The 20,796-nt window shown below is 42.9% G+C and overlaps 1 protein-coding gene across 2 annotated transcripts; it reads left to right on the top strand.

Annotated features, from left to right (window-relative positions):
• Positions 1–513: 513 nt before the first annotated feature.
• On the top strand, positions 514–19,168 carry LIX1L (limb and CNS expressed 1 like). 2 transcript variants are annotated; one of them, XM_025453230.3, is made up of 7 exons: positions 514–886; positions 9,775–9,938; positions 13,661–13,801; positions 15,110–15,205; positions 15,529–15,606; positions 16,392–16,634; positions 18,883–19,168. In XM_025453230.3, exons 1-6 carry the CDS (start codon positions 595–597, stop codon positions 16,632–16,634), a joined length of 1,014 nt encoding a protein of 337 aa, XP_025309015.1. In that variant the 5' UTR covers positions 514–594; the 3' UTR covers positions 18,883–19,168. The 2 variants fall into 2 exon arrangements, with proteins under 2 accessions (XP_025309015.1, XP_025309013.1); XM_025453228.3 differs by having other exon boundaries at positions 18,875–19,168.
• Positions 19,169–20,796: the final 1,628 nt, after the last annotated feature.

Here is a 20,796-nt window from a genome sequence, read left to right as displayed (position 1 = left end):
AAGTACATTGTGTCGTGTCTGACATATAGCAAGTATATGCTTATTAAATGTATTCTTTTCCTTGTTTTGGCTCCGCCGCCCATTGCATGTGACCTTGGACAAGTCACATAACTTATCTGTCTCCTCATCCACATCTATCAAATGAAGTCATGGGACAAATGACCCCTAAGAATCCTCTCATTCTGCCTACAGTTCTCCTCAGCTTGGCATCCAGGCTGTCTCCCCGCCGCTCCCCCCACGCCCTCTACACGCTTCGCCCCAGGGATCTGGCTGGTCTTCCAGGGCTCCCCACTCGACTCCCAAAGAAGCGCCCAAGCTCAGCGGCTCGGCTATAAAGGATGCCGCTTCTTCTCTTTGCAATTGGCTGCCCAGAACTCCGCCCCCCTCAGTAGCTCGCCTATGGCGGAGCTGGAGCGCGGCAGCTCCCGCCCACTCCGGTGATTGGCACAGGACCTGGCTCGTCCCCGCCCCCGCTTGACTGACGGCTGGGCTGCGGCGCCGCCTCAGTCCTCGGGCGCTCGCCGGCGGGGTTGGCTGGGACCGTTAGCTCGCCAGGCTGGCAGGCTCCGGGCCGCTGCTCCGCGGGCGGCCGGGATGGAGACGATGCGAGCGCAGCGGCTGCAGCCCGGAGTGGGCGCCGGCGGCAGGGGCACGCTGCGAGCGCTTCGGCCCGGGGTAACTGGGGCCGCGGCGGCCGCCGCCACACCCCCCGCAGGCCCCCCGCCCGCCCCGCCGCCCCCCGCCCCGCCCCCGCCGCCCCTGCTCCTGTCGGGGGCCCCCGGGCTGCCGCTGCCCCCCGGCGCCGCCGGCAGCCCAGCCGTGCTGCGGGAGGCCGTGGAGGCGGTGGTCAGGAGCTTCGCCAAGCACACGCAGGGCTATGGCCGAGGTGAGTCTGCGGGTCTGGCCTCCTACGGGACACCCTCTGGGAAGGAGCCTTGCTCCCATAGTCCTCCGGATCGCTTTTCCTGGCGCAGAGCCCGCACATGCATTTCCTTTTGGGGAGTTTCCTTCTGAGCGACGCACACACACATACAGAGGCACAGCTCATACACACCTCTCACCTCCTCCCCTTTATTGAGTTACTACTATATTCTCCAAGGACTCCTTTTTACAAACACAGCCATCTTTTCTTCCCAGCCTCTTCTCCTTCAGAAATGCAATTCTTCCTGTAGCTTAATACCTTCACATCCCTTTGCCTTTGAGGACCAGTCCCCATTGTGTAGGGTCCTATCCTTTATCTCATACCCAAGATATTTCTCATCCAGACCCTTTCCTCTGATCTCCACAACTCCTGGGCTCCTCCATTAATTTACTCCACCTCCTTAACCTTTTTTTTTTTTTTAAGATTTTTAATTTTTTTTTTTAAGTGATCTCTACACCCAGCGTGGGGCTCGAATTTATAACCCTGGAATCAAGAGTCGCATGCTCCACCAACTGAGCCAGTCAGGTGCCCCTCCATCTCCTTAATCTTGACCTTTGAATTCTTTTCTTACTTATTCTCACTCTGAAATTTCCAATGCAACATCAGACTTGCTGGGGTATTAGGTGGTGCCTTCACAAGTCACTTATAATTGTGCTTTTAAAGGTGGAACTATACTATTGAGCCCAAACCAGCTTCCTGTGACTTAGTACCTCACTTTGGTGTCTCTTAGTATGGAGCCTCACAACTCTGGTCTCTCTGTCTGTCTGGCTCTGTTTTCCTGGCCCTTGCCCAGGAACTGAGGATAAATCCAAGGCCTTGGCTCACTCAATGTTAAATTCTGTGGAAATGAGCCAGACAGAAACCTATTTCCATTAAAAATCTTCTTCTTACACATGCCTAATTTCTGGGGTTTCTGAGAAGGGGAATGTGAGGATTTTCTTTGTTGTTTTTGTTTAATCAGTGTAGAATTTCCTGAGTTTGAGCTCCAGATTTATAGTGTAACAAGACACAATAATAGTCAGGGGTGTGGGATATAGAATTTAGGTCTGGAATTCCTGAGACATCACTTCTTTCTGTTTGGTTAAATCTTGCCTGACCTGGAAGTGACTACATCTCTAACCTTCTAGTTGGACAATAATACAGAGAAAGGTTGTAGGGCTTTCTCTATGGACAGTAGTGACTTTTTTTTTTCTTCCTGTGAAAGTGTAATGAAAAGAGCATATGCGGGTTTTGGAGTCAGACAAGCATGGATTGAATCCCAAATTAAATCTCTGTCACTTGCCTGCTGTGTTTTTGGGGAAGTGACTTAACTTCACCACGCTTCAGTTTCCCCAAGGGTTTTGAGGGGGATTAAATGAGATATTGCACCTAGCACGTAATAGGTACCTTAAAAAATGATGAATATTACCTCAAATTTATTGGTTCATATTTCCTTGGAAAGAACATGTCTCATTCTCATTTTCTCTCATTCTTAGACCCAGACAGTGTAAACGCAAAGATTCCAAGGAAAACAGATTTTTAGCTCGATGTGTTATATGTGCCCAACGATACGGTTACCATCAGATTCCTTTTGTTCTTCAACATTTTGAACTCCTGCCATGGGGCTGGCACTCTGCTAAGTGCTGGGAATGTAAACGCACATTCAGAAATGTGTGTTCTGAAATTCATCATGGGGAAATATAATTACTTGTCTCATATAATTCCTAGATTTAACAGGGTTTTGTGATGGAACTGTCATCAGCTATTGTCCTGCTGCTTCCAGTCTTTTTAAAATTGAGATCAATGGAAGGTCTTTGCCTTTGAGCATAGGAGCAGTTCCTTAAGTCTGAACCCTTCCTCTTGGAAACTTACAGGTGTTTATTAGAATTATATAAGAGTGTACCCTTTTTCTTGTCTGTGTTACCTAGAGAGCCTCTGGTTTGGCATCCAAACTGAGTGTCCTGTAAAAACTTTTTCATTTCCTTAGACAGGATGAAGGAGCAAGGGGATTTTACTGACAAAGAGCAATCACCCTGGCTCCAGACTCTGTGACAATTCCTTCCTCCAACCTCCCTAGCTCCCACCACACTCCTCATTATTCCTGAGTTTCTCATTTCCAGTCTGGATGTCCAGCCAGTACTTTGGGAGAGTTTGGCAGATAGTTCAGCTTCAGGCAAGCAGAATCTCTGCCGATTTGGCTCAGAAGCCCTTCACCACATGGAATCACTTATTCTGCTTCGATTAATAGGCAAAACTGCCATTGGCATGTGCCCACATACCCTTGTGACTGATGGCATGGTATTTGGGGGCTGGCTCTATTCCCTCAGAATATAATTTACTTTGATCTTTGCCTAGACCTTTATCTGATACAGCAATGCTTTACTGTATCATCTTCAATTCACATTCTTTACCTTCTTTCTGACTGCTCTAAATTCACCTTTTCCACCTTTAGGTTTACCTGTACCCATGTAGGACCTCAGCATTTATTTAAAAACACAAAAAGAAAACTCTTCTGCTATTTCACCTGTTTGTCCTATATCTCCCCCCGACACACACACCAAGCTCCACCTAAGATACACACATAACTCAGTATGCTGTAGGATCTTAATCAGCTTGTGGTGCATAGGGTTTGCAATCAGAGAACCTCATCCTGTCAAACAGTGGCTGTGTGATTTTGAATAAACTGCTTAATCTCTCTAGGCCCCACCTACTTCATTCATTCAACAAATATTTATTGATCACCAGATGCCATGGCGAACAAGACACTCAGTCCCCATCTTCATGGAGCTCACAGTCCACTTCACAAGTATGTGTGAGGATTAATGGTGCAATAAGGCAGGATAGGGCAATAGAAAAAGGGTCAGCTTTGAAACAAACATTGGTTCTAAATCCTGGGTCTACCACTGTGCCCTGTGCCTTCACTTGTTTACTTTTTTTTTTTTTTTTTAAGATTTTGTTGCTAAATAATCTTTCCACCCAACATCGGACTCAAACTGACAATCCTGAGATCACGAGTTGCACACCCTGATGGCTGAGTCAGCCAGGTGCCTTAACTTGTTCACTTTTTTAAAAAATGTCTATTAGAAACTTACCTTGATAGTTTTGTGTGGATTAAATGAGAAAACGAGTGTAAGCCTCACAGCACATAGTTAGTACTACTCAGTGAGTAGTTGCTGTTATTATGCATTTGGAAACCCTTGGAGAACTGCAGATGCTAGGTATTCGTCACATTCCCATTTCCTTTGTCCCTTTTTACACATGGCCTGTGGTCCCTTTCTAATATTTGACAGCTGACAATCTCTAACACTGGCATGATTGATCAAGTCACTTTCCTTGGTCTGGAGCTTCTGCCCTGCGCTCCTTAAATGTGTAGTTTTTGAATTACTGCTCTCTCTTTATATCACAGTATGTTGACATGCTTGGAAGTGCTGCCCAGCTACTCCACCAAGTTGAACAAATGAAACTTGTGTGATATTTTCTGTTTAGTTGTTGTTCCTTTTTCCTCGGAATCACAGACAGCTTCTTTGTCTACAAGTGACTGTGGAGTTAAATTGGTAGTCTGAATATTTCCAATTTTTGGAATATTGGATTAGATTCTGTAGTAGTTTCCTGCAGCTGCTCTAACAAATTATTGCAAATTTGGGGGCTAACCACAACAGAAATTGATTCTCTCACAGTTCTGGAGGCCAGAAGTCCACAGTCAGTATCACTGGGCCAAAATCAAGGTGTTAACAGGTCTGTGCCCCCTCCAGAAGCTCTAGGGGAAAATTTGTGTCCTTGCCTCTCCCAGCTTCTGGAGGCTGCCAGCATTCCTTGGCTGGTGACTGTATCACTTTGATCTTTGCCTCCATGTTCACACTGTCCTCTCCTCTTCTGTGCTTTATCAGTTCCCCTTCGTAAGGACCCCTGGGATTGCAGTTAGTCCCTACCCGGATACTCCAGGATAATCACCCCATCTCAGAATCCTTAATCACATCTGCCAAGTTTTTGCCACCTAAGGTAACCTTCACAGGTTTTAAGGATTAGGGCATGGACATCTTAGCAGGGAGCACTTTTCAGCCTCCTATAGTCCTCGCCCAAAGTCACTGTCATTTTGCAATTCCTCCCTTCCAATGAGTCTATGCACTGGGCCATCCTGTTTCCCCAAGTTGAAACAGGAAATGTCAGATGGAATATTGTTTTTTTTTTTAATTTTTTTTAAATTTTATTTATTTATGATAGTCACAGAGAGAGAGGCAGAGACATAGGCAGAGGGAGAAGCAGGCTCCATGCAGGGAGCCCGACGTGGGATTCGATCCCGGGTCTCCAGGATCGCGCCCTGGGCCAAAGGCAGGCGCTAAACCGCTGCGCCACCCAGGGATCCCAGATGGAATATTGTTAACCAGCTTCTCTGTCTTCATAATAATGTGAATTAAGCAGGGCCAGCCTATTCTCGCTATCTTATTTGATCACCGAGAACCTTCCCATTCACCTATCAGTTTGCATTAGCTATTTATCCGTGCTCCCTCACCACAAAATTGTATTTATTTTTATGACAATTTTTTTAAAGATTTAATTTATTCATGAGAGACACAGAGAGTGGCAGAGACACAGGCAGAGGGAGAAGCAGACTCCCAGCAGGAAGCTCGATGCAGGACTTTGTCCCAGGACTCCCAGATCACACCATGAGCCGAAGGTAGACGCTCAACCACTGAGCCACCCAGGCATCCCTATGACATAAAGTTTTTTTTATTGTAATTTCAGGTGTTGGTTTTTTTTTAATGATTTATTTATTTATTAGAGCATGTGCATGGGAAGAGGCAGGGCAGAGGGAGAGAGAATCTCAGGCAGACTCCCTGCTGAGCTCAGCCCTATGTGGGGGACGCAAGGGACTGGATCCTAGGACCTTGAGATCATGACCTGAATTGAAATTGAGAGCCTCCTGCCTAATGGACTGAGCTACCCAGGTGCCCCTAATGTGTTGTTTTAATGATTTCACTGTATGGTAGATAGATTCATCTGTATCTCTCATCGCACTTCGACATTTGTATTTTATCTCCGAAGGACCCAAACCAGAATTATTCTTTTTTGTTATTGTTCAACATCATGGGGCAAGCATTTAAATATTCCTTGGAACCTTGGTCTTGCTTGTCTTTTACCCCAGCATCTTCCAATTACTACTAAAAAGCAATTGTAGCTGTCACATGTGTATGTCTTAATCACTGCCAGCCCCCTCCCACCTCACAGTTCTTCAACCATCCTCATGTAAACCACTAGGTGCATGGTTCCTCCCTGAAAATCTGATAAAACTATGGGCACCCCCCCTATAGTCTACACACATGTACTATTTCACTGTGCATTTTAGGGGACTTGTGATCTCCCATGAAGCTCAGTCATGGACCTGATCTTGGATGCTGGGTTAAGATCCCCAAATTGGAAAGAACATTGGCATCGGGATGTCTACATTCAATCCCTGGCTCTGCCATAGCATGTGACCACAAGCAGGTCATTTCCCCTTTTGTGACCTGTGTTGGACTAGATGATCTCCAAAATACCTGTCACCTCTAAAAATCAATGAGTCTGTGAACAGTTTCAAACGTGGATCACAATTTATTGCTTTTCTCCTGATCATTTTGCACAATTTTCAATTTTGTCCATTTCTAAAACAAGACTCCCTATTTCCTTTGGGTTTGAGTAATCATTAAAAAATAGTCCTGTACTGTGTGCCAAGAGAGATTTAACTGGATGTAGACTGGATACATGCTTTTTAATAGGACCTTCCCAGTTACAATGGTTTCCTCCCCTTTCTCTTTATTTCAATATTCTCCCTTGTTTGCATGTCAGGAAAGCTGTCACCCAGTGCATTGTGCTAAATTGTCTCAGAGAGGGAACTGGGGCTGAAAAGATCTCAATGGAAAGAACAAAGATGGCTAAGCTTTCTGGGCAGCAGTGACCTTTGAAGAGCCCCTGCCAAAACTAAGGGTGGGAAAGACAGAGTTTCCTTTTCATGCTGCCTTTTAATGGAAGAATGAACATTGTAAAAAGTCAGTTAAATATAGGGTTTTAGGAAAGAGCTTGTGTGGCATCCAAGCTCCAGCTGATACATGGAGGGCTTGCTTCAGTTGCAGAGCAGGTGAGATAACAGTTATTGGCCACTAGATTTTGAATGCCTCGCTGGCTGGCAATGTGTATTATTCATCTTTACATCTCTAATGCTTAGAATAGAGCTATGTACATATTATGTGCTCACATTTCTGCTTAATGTGTGTGTAGCAGCCATACAAATGTGCTGTTCAAGTCTCCTGCTGCAGGGGCATAACTGCCTGACAGCCTTAAGCTGCCGTCCCCTCTGTGTCCACCACCACATTGCACTGAAGCCACACATCGTGCAAGCTGCCCCCAGCCAGTGACTGAGCCCAGCATGGGCACTAACTCAGGCACATCCTGATGTGGATTTCCTTTGGCTTGTAGACTTCCTACTGGCCTGGCCAAACCTTTCTTGGAACTGCACTGCTGACGGAGATTCTCACATGCAGATCTCCTTCCTTCCCACACACCCTTTCTACAGTTGTCAGACCTTTAGCATGGTCTGAAGCCTCTCCCTTCTCCTACTTCCTCCCCAATAAATCTGCTTGTGTATCCAATCTTGATATCTTCTCCTTGGCAGACCTAAACTAACACAATATGAAAGAATGAATGAGTCCTCATAACTAAGAGTAGAGAGTGTCATGTTGGAGGATATTGGAGAATGCATGTGATCATTTATTATTGTGAGTCCTTTATTAAAGCCACTTGAAGGATGCCTGAGTGGCTCAGTGGTTGAGCATTTGCATGTGGCTTAGGTCGTGATCCCCAGGGTCCTGGGATCAAGTCCCACATCAGGCTCACTGCAGGGAGCCTGCTTCTCCTTCTGCCTATGTCTCTCTCTCTCTCTCTGTCTGTCTCTCATGAGTAAATAAAATCTTAAAAAAATAAAAATAAAAAGTCACTTGAAATATTGGGAACCCTGCAGACAAAGTGATCCTTTCCAAAAGAAAACTGATTTCATCCTCCTGTCTTAAACCCTTCAATGGCTTCCCACTGCTCTTAAGATAAATCCAGTACTCTGATGTGGCCTGCAAGGTCCACTTGGTCTCATCCCTGCTAACTTTTGCAATCTAATCTTGTTATACTTTCCCTCACTCTCTCTTCTCAAGACACACTGGTCCCTTTTATTTGCCATCTTCTCTGCTGCTACAGAGCCTTTCTATAGGTTGTTCCTTCTGTTCAGATCCCTATTCTCTCACCTTTTTGCCTAGTGAATTTGTGCTCATATCTGTATTTATATATCACTTTGTCGGGATGGCTGTCTTTGACCTTCTTAACGAGGTCAGATGCCCCTATCACATTTCCTATCATTTACCAAACTCCTTTATAGCGCTTTTTCATTTGCTCGAGGTCCTCTGGTTAATCTCTCTCTCTCCCTCTTTAGGCTGTAAACTGCATAAGGAAAAGGAACAGGGTATGATTTTGCTCGCTCTTATGGCCTAGCATCCAACACGTAGTCTAGCACAGAGTAGGTACTCAATACATATTTGTGCAATGATTGAGCCAAGTATTGGGGGACAAGGGGACTATTATGGAATACAGTGTTTTGAGTCTGGGGTTTGATTTTATCCTAATATGTTAGCCGGTTACTGTTTGACAAATGGTGGCAGAAGTCAAGAGACTTCTGGGTCAGAGACAAAGGACTTCTTATTCATAATACAGCAGGTAGCATAAGCATCAGATTTGTTTGCATCAGTTTCTCTTGCCTCCTAAGTCTGATGTGAAGGGCTAAGGTCCATGCTTGCATAGGCCATAGGTTGCATTACAGAAGAGGAATGCTGAGCTTTCTGCCATTTCCTAACAAGCAGAGAGCAGGCTTGTTCTTTGTCCTAGAGAGAGACATTATCTCATCCCTCAGGTTTCTTGCTGCAAACAGTCATGATAAATGACCCAAGTAAAGAGCAGCCAAGTCCTTCAAACCCTGGCATACCTAGCAAGATGGAAAAGGATTACAAAAGACCTGTGAAGGAGTGTCTCTCAATATACAGTTCCTCCCAAAATTTCTTTTACCTAGAGAACTCCTCAGAAGACAAATTTATGCACACATACACACACACACACACACAGTCTAGTGTGTACATATACATAATATTCCAGGATGGAAAAGGACTCTGGCTATAGGTTTGCTCACCTGAAGCATAGACTTGACGATGGCTAAAAGGGCCATTGTCACATTTCTGTGAGTGGCAGGATTGCTCAAAGTTTAGGAACATTGACTCTGGAACCAGGATAGCCTAAGTTTGAATTCTTACTCTGCTACTTTCTAGCTGTTACATCCTTGGGCAAGGTGTTTAACTTCCCTATGTCTCATTTTCACTCATCTGTAAAATGGGGATAATGAAAGTACCTGCCTCATAAGGCTTTTGTGATTAAATAGGTGAAGCCCTGATAGCTGTGCATGACACACAGGAAATGTTCAGTAAATGCACTTCTTATTGTGCTGGAAATTATTATTCTAGGCCACCTGACCAATTGTGGAATGATCAACTTGCACTTCATGAAGCAGGGATAATGGTCTGCTAACCTGGAAACTCTGCCTCCAGTATTCAAGTTACTCAGCTTTGGTGTTCAGGACTAATCGAAATGTGAACCAGAGAGGTGGAGAGAGGCCAGGCATACTCTGGTCTTGCTATGCAAACCCCTTAATCACAGTCTAGGTTTATTAATTTAAATGTATTTAAATGGTGTTAGGGAACTAAGGCAGGTTAGATTCTTAATGGAGGTACAGGTTGCAGATACCGTACTGAAGCACAGAACCACTTTGGATATGTTTTCACTGCTGAATTTAACTGCTTCTCTATTTGTAGTGAATGTGGTGGAGGCACTTCAGGAATTCTGGCAGATGAAGCAGTCCCGTGGGGCAGACTTGAAGAATGGGGCTCTGGTGGTTTATGAGATGGTTCCCTCCAACAGCCCTCCTTATGTCTGTTACGTCACTCTGCCTGGGGGAAGCTGCTTTGGGAGTTTCCAGGTAAGAGTTCCAAGGTGGCAGTAGCAAAGATAAATGCTTAGCTGCTAGTAGTGGTTCTCTCCATCACTTTGGCCATTAAATCTCTGTCTGAAATCACATATTTGAGGGCCTGAACCAATTCTGGGCAGATCATTCTGGTAAGCATCTGAGGTTCATTTAGCCTTTCTTTAGCCTGTAAAAACTCACATCCACTTTGAATTGGAGTGATGATGAATATGCCCTTACTCAGTGTGTCAGACTACCAGCACCTTCCCCATGTTCTAATCTGTCCAACTTCCTGCCATCTCTTTTGAGAACACAAAATAATATTCCCTACCCCCAGGACTTTTTCATAGGCAATTACTAAAGAAAGTAGTGTTTGAGTTCTTTAAGAGGTCAAAGGGGAAGAACTATGTATGGTGAAAATAGTGCTCATCTGAGTTAGAAGATCCAAATTCTCATTCCCCTCACTGCCAGCAGGGCAAGTCAGATAAATTCCCTGGGCCTCAGTTTCCCCATCTATAGCATGAAGGAGATAGGTTAGTTTATTTCTAAAGTCTTTCCAGTGCTAACATTCTACAATTATTTGAAAGAACTGTGATGTATGACGAGTGGTTGCTATTATAGAGTAATAAGAAATTTGACTAGTGGACTTTGTCAGCTTGGACCGTGGCATACCATGGCCCGGGCCAAAAAGTGCAGAAGGTGTTGTGCAGCCTATCAACCTCATCATTAGATACTTGCACAATAGATCCTGGATTCAGGTGTGGCTTGTGAGCAAGTGAACATAAGATAGAGGGGTGTATCATTGGTTTTGACGAGTACATGAGCCAGCCTCCTATTAGTTGATGCCGAAGAGATTCATTCTATTTTTTTTTAATTTATTCATGAGAGACACAGAGAGAGAGAGAGAGAGGCGGAGACACAGGCAGAGGGAGAAGCAGGCTCCATGCAGGGTGCTTGATGTGGGACTCGATCCTGGGTCTCCAGGATCATGCCCTAGGCTGAAGCCAGCGCTAAACCGCTGAGCCACCCAGGCTGCCCGAAGAGATTCATTCTAAAACAAAGTCAGGAAAACAATGGGGTAGGGTCATACTATAAGGAGATAATATTACCCTGCTCCAAAGTGTCTCCAACTAGAAACAATCAATGAAGTGAAGAATTCTTGAGAAGGCCATGTAGTTTGTTTTTTTAGATGTCCTTTGTTGGGAGTGCAGTTCTAAAATATTTGTTTGCATTGTTTTGATTACCTTTATGTTAGTCCCAGAGGACAGTAAATGCTGTGGGATTGTTTTTATTTAAAAAAATTGACTAGTGTGAATATTGTCATCAAAGATGGACTTTTTACATTCCCCATAGGAAGGTAGCCTGCTGAAATGTCAACTAGAGTCTGAACAGGAATTTAGAGAATAGACATTTTTTTCTCTTTTTATGGTTTGAATAACCCTTAGACAAAGTTATAACCCCTGCCATGTGCTTCCATAGCACCTTGAACTTCCCTTATCATATCACTTATTTTTTTAAAGATTTTATTAAAAATAAATAAGATTTATATAGAAGATTTTTTTTTTTTAATTTATGATAGTCATACAGAGAGAGAGAGAGAGAGAGGCAGAGACACAGGCAGAGGGAGAAGCAGGCTCCATGCACCGGGAGCCCGACGTGGGACTCGATCCCGGGTCTCCAGGATCGCGCCCTGGGCCAAAGGCAGGCGCCAAACCACTGCACCACCCAGGGATCCCTATTTAGAAGATTTTATTTATTTATTCATGAGAGACACAGAGAGAGAGAGAGGCAGAGACACGGGCAGAGGAAGAAGCAGGCTCCATGCAGGGAGCCTGACATGGAACTCGATCCTGGGTCTCCAGGATCAGGCCCTGGGCTGAAGGCAGTACTAAACCGCTGAGCCACCCAGGCTGCCCCATATCACTTATTACAACATATCATAATTGATTATCTCACCTGATGGATTATGCTCCATGGAGGCAGAGATAGTGTGTGTCTTCTTTCTTGTTCAGTTTTAAATCCTTACTACCAACTCATCACCCAGCAAAGAGAAGGCACTTAATAAATCCGTGGCGTGAATGAGGGCCATTGTAGTTCAGTTCCTGCCTCACACACAGAAAAATCCTAAGGAGATTTCATTTCAAATATGGTAACTAAATTTTTTACCTCAGAACCCCAGCCATTTCAAGAAAATAAATATATGCCCAAGATGACTAATGTTTATACTTTCTCTTGTAGAGAATAAGATCTCTCCTCTCTTCTCTCACCATATCTTACTGTTGAGTAAGGGTTTGATAATTTTATGGTGATGTCCATAATTGGACCATTATAGTAATTTGATTTTTTCCCCCAAAGAATAGAATTATCTATCTTGGCCTCTTTTAGCTTGTACTTTTTTATACCCATTTTGGCAGGTGAAATTTCTCCTGCTGGTTTTCTTCATGGATGACTTTTCAGGAATAGCACCATACTGTAGAATAAGCAGCAGGCTAGTGAGTAGAGACAGACCAGCGAATAGAGAAATTGAAGATGATGACTTAGGGTTAATGCACCAAGCACCATATCCTGAGAGACCTGTTAGCTAAAGGAAATTGGGAGTTATTGATACTAAGGGTAGTTAATTAGCAAACATATCCTGATCTTTTTTTTTTAATATTTTATTTATTTATCCATGACAGAGAGAGAGAGAGAGGCAGAGACATAGGCAGACAGAGGAGAAGCAGACTCCATGCGGGGAGCCCAATGCAGGACTCCAGCCTGGGATTCTGGGATCACACCCTGAGCAGAAGGCAGATGCTCAACCACTGAGCCACCCAGGCATCCCGTGATCTACTTTTAAAAACTGTAACATTCCTTTCTTCCTTTCCTGTAAATCCTAATCATAAATGACAGAGGGCACAGAGGCCTTTGAGGTCGCCAGTGATGATGAATTATGAAGGAATGCTATGGTGTCTGGGGATTTGAGGTTGAAGGATTTAATACTTCTGAAAATCAGACTTGTTCTATGATACCTATGTTGGATTCAATGTAAAAAACATGAGTTAACTTTTAGTTTTACTTGCTTTGTTCAAGCAGCTTTCCTTCCCCTTCCTACCCCTCTCTTCCTTGCTTCTAATGGGGGAAAAAGACTATAAATTCGTTCTTCAGACCTTGGACTTTGTTCAGGGATAGGTCATTGACTCACTGCATTATTGGGGGAACTGCCTGCTCGAAGCTAAAAGTGAAGCCCAACAATCCCAGATGGGTGCTTCTGGTGGAGAGTAGAGGTCTCTTCTGCAGAAGCAACCTAGACACAGATTTGTTCTACTCTTAGGCTATCTAGAGGGATGAAAACAAATCTTGCCTATGCACAAAACAGGAGAACAAGTTGCAGATTTTGAACAGGCTGGTCAGAATCTGGCTTTTGAGTAATTAATTCTGTCTACAGTTTAAACTGTGGTATTTTTTTTTATATCCAGTGATTATAATGCTGACTTCAGCAGCCTTCTTCATTCTGGATTCAATTTGGTATGAGCTATCGCCGTCTCCAGTTCCTTAATGACTTCAGGATGTTGAATGAAAATTATGTTTCCAAATGCTTCAACCATTTTACAATACAAACTTTGGAGGGTGTGCTGAACAAACTGATTTATCCAAACACTGTCCAAGTGTCTTCTAGCCCAGTGTTTCACTCCCAGCGTTCCTTCCCCTTTCTCGGACACACGGACATATGTATTTTCTCTCTCTGCCCTGCCTAGTTTTGCCCCACAAAAGCTGAGGCCCGGAGGAGTGCTGCAAAGATTGCACTGATGAACTCTGTGTTTAATGAACATCCTTCCCGAAGAATCACTGATGAGTTCATTGAGAAGAGTGTCTCTGAGGCCCTGGCATCTTTCAATGTAAGTTACTGGGAGTTGAAAGAAAAGAGAATGGGGTTTGGAAGAACTGGCTGGTTGGGAAGTCTTGTAAATCACTGGGAAACAGAGCAGGAGTTCTTGTTTTCTTTCCTGTGTGTACCCCTTTCTGTTTATTCTATGGCGATGTTGTGTTTTACATGCTTCCTATGTCTCAGTCACTGATTCTATGTGTATGTTTATGTTTTTGTTGATATTTTGCCTCCTTCATTGTGTCTCTTTGGGATCTAGAAACCTTTGATTCAAGATTTATGGAATTTTAGAAATAAATCCAAAATAAAAATGGAGCTTAAATTCTGCTTTTCCCAATTTTGGTTTTAAGAACTTACTATCTTCTGGGACACCTGGGTGGCTGCTCAACACCTCAGTAGTTGAGTGTCTGCTTTGGGCTCAGGGTGTGATCCCGGATCCCTGGATCGAATCCCCCATTGGGCTCTCTGTGGGGAGCCTGCTTCTCCCTCTGCCTGTGTCTCTGACTCTCTCTCTGTGGCTCTCATGAATGAATGAATGAATGAATGAATAAATCTTTTAAAAATAAATAAAATCTTTTAAGAATATAATAAGATGCATTTGCCCAGTTTTCCTTTAGGCTAGTCCAATTCTATATGCTGAACTCATTTTGTTATTTTGGCTAAATCAAGACTCTTTTTTATGTCCAATGTTCCCTCTTTGTAAGATAGGAAAAATTAGATTGACCTCTGTCTCCTGTGTTAATATGTGTGATGACTCTGGAGTCTTCTAGGTCTATGCTGACCAGCAGAATAGCCACCAGCCATATGTAGCTATTAGCACTTCATATGTGGCTAGTATGAATTGAGATGTACTGTAAGCATGAAAGAGACATCAGATTTTGGAACCCTAAGTATAAGAATGTAAAATATTTCATTAAAAACGTTTATGCTAACTATAGTCAAAATAATATTTTGAATATATTAGCTTAAATAAAACATGCTACTAAAATTAGTTTTACCTGTTTAATGTGACAACTAGGAAATGTTATTTTTTAAAGATTTTTTTATCTCAGAGAGAGGGAGCTTGCACTGTGCACAGGGTGGGTGGGCAGGAGAGAGAGAGAAACCCAAGCGCACTCTATGCTGAGTGCAGAGCCCTACACGGCTGGACCCCACAACCCTGAGATCATGACCCAAGCCTAAACCAAAAGTCAGACGCCACCCAGACATCCACGGCATTTTTAATTAGGTTGGGGGTTTGCATTATATTTACTGGATAGTGCTGCTTGAGGTGATAATACCAATTGGAAATCTATTTGTCTTTTCCTTTCCTCTGTTACAGGGCAACAGGGAGGAAGCTGACAACCCAAATACAGGGATTGGTGCCTTCCGATTCATGTTGGAATCCAATAAGGGCAAGTCAATGTTGGAGTTCCAGGTACTATTCCAGTACTTCTCTGGCTCTAATAACATGGATCAACATATGCAAATACATATATATATATATATATATATATATATAGTTTCATTTGAAAACATCGCCTACTATAAATATATATATATATATATATTTATATGTGTCCTATTTTTTTTATGTGTCCTATTTTTTAAAATGTAAGTACCTTCCATTCCCAAAGGGCATATCAGAATTGGTATGAGGTACTCACATAAATACATTTTGTAAAAAATTCCCCATGTAATTCTGATGCAACCTCTCAATATAAAATCACTGTCCTGACACTTCATATTTTCTTACCCCAGGAACTAATGACAGTTTTTCAACTGCTGCACTGGAATGGCAGCCTTAAGGCCATGAGGGAAAGACAGTGCTCTCGTCAGGTAAGAGGTCCTATAGGTGAGAAGAGTCTGGCAGGAGGACTATGTTGAAGTGGCTGTTCTGTTAGAAATAAGCAGGCCGGGATCCCTGGGTGGCGCAGCAGTTTGGCGCCTGCCTTTGGCCCAGGGCGCGATCCGGGAGACCCTGGATCGAATCCCACGTCGGGCTCCCAGTGCATGGAGCCTGCTTCTCCCTCTGCCTGTGTCTCTGCCTCTCCCTCTCTCTGTGTGACTATCATAAATAAATAAAAATTAAAAACAAAAGAAACCTGGATGGGTTATCTTTAAAAAAAAAAAAAAAAAAGAAATAAGCAGGCCTATAGTTACCAGTTTGTGAATACTGAAAGCCTCACTTAAAGTGCCCTCTTCATTCCTATCTTTCTTATTAAGATCTTAGCTGTGATTCTTTTGCCTGCCTTGCTTCACCCACCAGGAAGTTTCCCTTAAGAATCTCCTTAGAGGGCAGTCCCGGTGGCTCAGCAGTTTAGTGCTGCCTTCACCCTGGGGCCTGATCTTGGAGACCAGGGATCAAGTCCCACTGTCAGGCTCCCTGCATGGAGCCTGCTTCTCCCTCTGCCTCTGCCTCTGTCTCTCTCTCTCTGTCTGTCTCTCATGAATAAATAAATAAAATCTCTAAAAAAAAAAAAAAAAAGAACCTCCTTAGAGGACGCGGGTGCTAACTTCACTTCACTTAGGGACACCAAGGCTAAGAGTTCCTAGTCCTGTTGGGTCAATGGGGTATGAACCCTGACCTTGTCAGTGATCTTCCTTTTCCTCTCCCCTTCCAGGAAGTGTTGGCTCATTATTCACACCGGGCTCTGGATGATGATATTCGCCACCAAATGGCATTAGACTGGGTGAGCCGGGAGCAAAGTGTGCCAGGGGCACTGTCTAGAGAGCTGGCCTCTACTGAGCGGGAGCTGGATGAAGCCCGGCTGGCAGGCAAGGAGCTGCGTTTCCACAAGGAGAAGAAAGATATTCTCTTGCTGGCTGCTGGGCAGTTGGGCAATATGCATTCTTCCAACTGCTAGGTATCCACTCATATACTCCCCATCCTCTCTAGGCCTTTTTTTATAATGTCTTTTCTAAGACTTAGTTTATTTCTGTACATACTTCCTCAATTTTATACTTTTACATATATATATATTTTATACTTTAAAATATATATATATATATGTATAAATATATATATATATATGTATAAATTCTACACTCAGATTCCTATTTGCTGAGAGATCCCTTTTCTTCTAGTTTTTGGATGTAGTTTCATTTGAAACATTGCCACTCCACTTTGTAAGAAGAGCAGGCTGTCTTCAGAGTTTTGTTGGCTCTTAACACTCCTGGTAACTCTGTAGTCATTTCAGTAGCACAAGGTGATTGACAAAGTGTTCTTATCATATAACAGGGAGTTTGAATAAGGACTATGTGCCCCACACTCACCCTTATCCTGTTTTCTCATGGATTCCAAACAGGGTATGAGTATGAAGCTTTTGGCTTTGTTATCTTGATCTAAGCCTACTTGGTACTGAGTTGTTCTTCAGTAACTAGGTATTTCCTGTCCTAGACTCCCCACCACTATCTTACTCCTCCTCTGACTTCAAGTGGTACTTCATTTTGAGGCTTCCTTTATTATTTGGAAGGAAGTGGAAATTTGGTGTCTTATTGTTAAAATCATTCCTGAGGAACTTCCCAGAAAGAGGAGAGGAATTAGAAACACAGTCCATCGGTGTTTATCACCTAAATGCCTCTGGGGCATAGATACCATACCACGCTGGTAAACTAGCTTTCTTGATGTATTCTGTGCTCCAGAAGGGATCAGGGTTGAAGCTGCTTATCTTCCAACATTCCCTTTTCACTCCTCCTCCTGTGCTCACCCAGCTTAGTTGAGTCCAGTATTTAGACCTTCCTGCCTGCAGAGATTGGTAAAAGGGAAAACATATTTCCCTACTCTCTCTCCTCCCATCATTTTGCTCTTTGGAAACAGCTGTCCTGTTTGGTGAAGGCTATGTTCCTCTCTCTCTCCCTCAAAGTTGCTGCTGTTGCCACCTTAGATGTCCATAAATTCAGTTTTTTCTCTTTTCTCCATGTTGATTGCATGTTGAGAACATGAGTCCATCAGGGAAATGAGCCTGGCATTATGGCACTTCCTAATTGGAACCTTGGGAGACTGCAGGAGGGCAAAGAGACTTGATGATCAACTATTTGTGTGGTTTTTTTTGTTGTTTTTTTTTTTTAAATATTTGTGTTTTTAAGACTCCCTCCCCCCACCCCCTCCTGGGTGAAATAGGAGATAAATGATCTTGAGTATAGCTAAAGCATTTCTCTTTGGGAGAAAATTTTCTAGGTCTCTCAAAGATGTATTTTCCCCTTGTTTCTATAATCTCCTTTATATTGTATGATAGTTCAGTGCACTTTCTAAAATGTGTTTGGGGAGTTTCATGTTTCTGCAATTGGACTTTTCATTTAATGATGATACACTTTGTTCTTAGAAATAGATTAGGAAATAGGCCACAATTTACTGTTTTGGACTAGATAGGGACAAGATGAAAGTCTGCTTTTTTGCTTTTGAAATCATCTTGGTGACCAGTACATATGGGATCAGCAGTAAGGAGTCTAGCAACTGTTTTAGTGTTTGAAAGGGACCTCCTTGAATTCTCTAAGCCCCATGTCTGTATACCATGAAGCTCATATAGAGTTGGAGTAGAGGCTCCTACATTAAATAGTAGGTATGTCTATTCAGCTTTTATTGATATTTATAATCCAGAAATCATAAACTCTCATTTCTCCTATGCTCCTTTCTCTGGGAAGTGTGAAGAGGTGTAAGTTATGGGAAGAACTTTTTCTTGCACCTCTTGGATTATTTTTCTCAAATAACAACCAGTAAGATCCCAAAGAACTTGAGAAAAATTGTTCCCTTATCTGTCCACTTTCATTGTTAAAGATTTTACTTACCATTTTAGTACTTCCTATGTATTTTATACAATTAAAAACAGATTTTTGTCTAGTGAGCCAGATTGATTCTTTCTTGAGACCTATATGTCAGAGGAGCTCTAAAATGACCCTTTCTTTTACAAGTACACTAAAAGAATTTTGATTAGTGTTTTTTCGGGTAGTAGAAATAAGATTGTTCTGTTGGGGGAAGGCGTTCTGCCTCCCCTTCTCCAGATATTTCAGGAGCCTAGATTTTCTCACTGGTCCTTTCTTCTCAAGCTCTATGCATTTCCTTTTTTTTTTTTAATCTTATTTTTATTTTATTTCATTTATTCATGAGATACACAGAGAGAGGCAGAGACACAAGCAGAGGGAGAAGCAAGCTCCCCGTGAGGAGCCTAATGCGGGACTCGATCCCAGGACCCCGGGATCACAACCTGAAGCTCTATGCATTTCCACTGGCAATCTTACCCACCATGGTGACTTCAACTCTATAATACATACCATTCTCAAATCTATTTCTTTCACTGTTTTGAGCTTTTACATCTATATTTCCACATGTTGGACATCACCACCTAAATGTATTAACACAAGCTCTTTGAACTCATATTCAAAATAAAAGCTATTTCATATATGCTCCTCTTTTTTCTCCCCAAATCTATTATTAGGACTTTTTAAAAGAATTTATTTATTTATGAGAGACACAGAGAGAGGCAGAGACATAGGCAGAGGGAGAAGCAGGATCCTCTAGGGGAGCCCCATGTGGGACTCACACCCTTAGCCAAAGGCAGATGCTTACCCACACAGCCATCCAGGTGCCCCTGTTATTCAGATTCTTATCTACCCAACTATCTAAGTTAGAATCTTAGATCCATCCTCAACTTTTCCCTACCATGATCTAATCAGAAGGAAAAAAAAGATTTATTTCTTTGAAAGACAGAGAATCTGAGCAAGGATGGAGCAAGGGGAGAACGAGAGGGAATCCTCAAGCAGACTCTGCTGAGCACAGAGCTGGATCCCAGGACCCTGAGATGGTGACCTGAGCCGGACACTTAACCAAATGAGCCACTTGGGTGCCCCTCCTATATAAACTACTTAATCTGTCCTGTCCATATCTACTGCCTTAGTTCTCAATCATTTATCATCTCTGGACTGGACCACTGTAATAGCGTCCTAACTAGCTCTGTCTTCATTCTTAACATCCTCCACACTATTGTCAGACTTCTTTCTAAAATACTTGGTAGTGTACCACTATCATGCTTAAACCATCACTTAACTATTTTTGTCTTTAGCAGCATTCCCCAAAGTTTTATATGTGAACCCCTGGTATTATCTGAGACATTTTAGGTGGTAGATGGGCAAACATTTTTCATCTTCATTTATATTCTAATCTGAAACTGTAATAGAAAAAAATATAGATTTTACCTTTATGGCAGTGATACTTAAATTCACTATAAGCTTGTTTAATAAGTCAGTCAACTTAAGGAAAAATACTAATCAAGAGACAGCATGGGGGCTATCTGCAATTGTGAAAAATCATGAACACTCAAACACCTGAAATCGAGAAATCATTGCCTACGGGATAAAATTCCAAAATCCTTAGCATGGCATACATTTTGGCAGCAACCTGTACTTCCAGCTTTATTTCCTAGCCATGTAGCATCAGGTAAACAGAATTTCTTGCCATTCTGATATTTGTTCCTTCAGTATGTATCAAATGTCTGTGTGTCTGTGAGCCAGATACTGTTCTAAACTGTAGGGAGGGCAGCCCGCATGGCTCAGCGGTTTAGCGCTGCCTTCAGCACAGGGCCTGCCTGATCCTGGAGTCCTGGGATTGAGTCCAACGTTGGGCTCCCTGCATGGAGCCTGCTTCTCCCTCTGCCTGTGTCTCTGCCTCTCTCTCTCTCTCTGTGTGTCTCTCATGAATAAATAAATAAAATCTTTAAAAAAAAATAAACCGTAGGGATATCTTTGTAAATAAGAGTCTCTGCCACAAGGATTACACTCTAAAGAGAAAGCAGACAATAAACAAGATAGAAAGGAAACAAGGTAAGGAAATAGTGAAGATAGTAGAGAAGAACCCTTCAGGTGAGGTAGTATTTTAGGGAGACCTAAAGAATGAGGTTGAACGAGCCATGTGAAGAGCTGGAGTAAGAGCATAAAAGGCAGAAAGTTGCAAAAGTCCTGAGATGGGAAAGAGACAACATAGTTGAAAAGTGTAGAGAGAACTTAATGGGAGGGAAAATTGGTGATGGAAGTCAC

This window comes from Canis lupus, chromosome 17 (genome assembly GCF_003254725.2).
Source record: "Canis lupus dingo isolate Sandy chromosome 17, ASM325472v2, whole genome shotgun sequence".
Lineage (NCBI taxonomy): Eukaryota > Metazoa > Chordata > Mammalia > Carnivora > Canidae > Canis > Canis lupus.
This window is presented reverse-complemented; position numbering and strand designations above follow the sequence as displayed.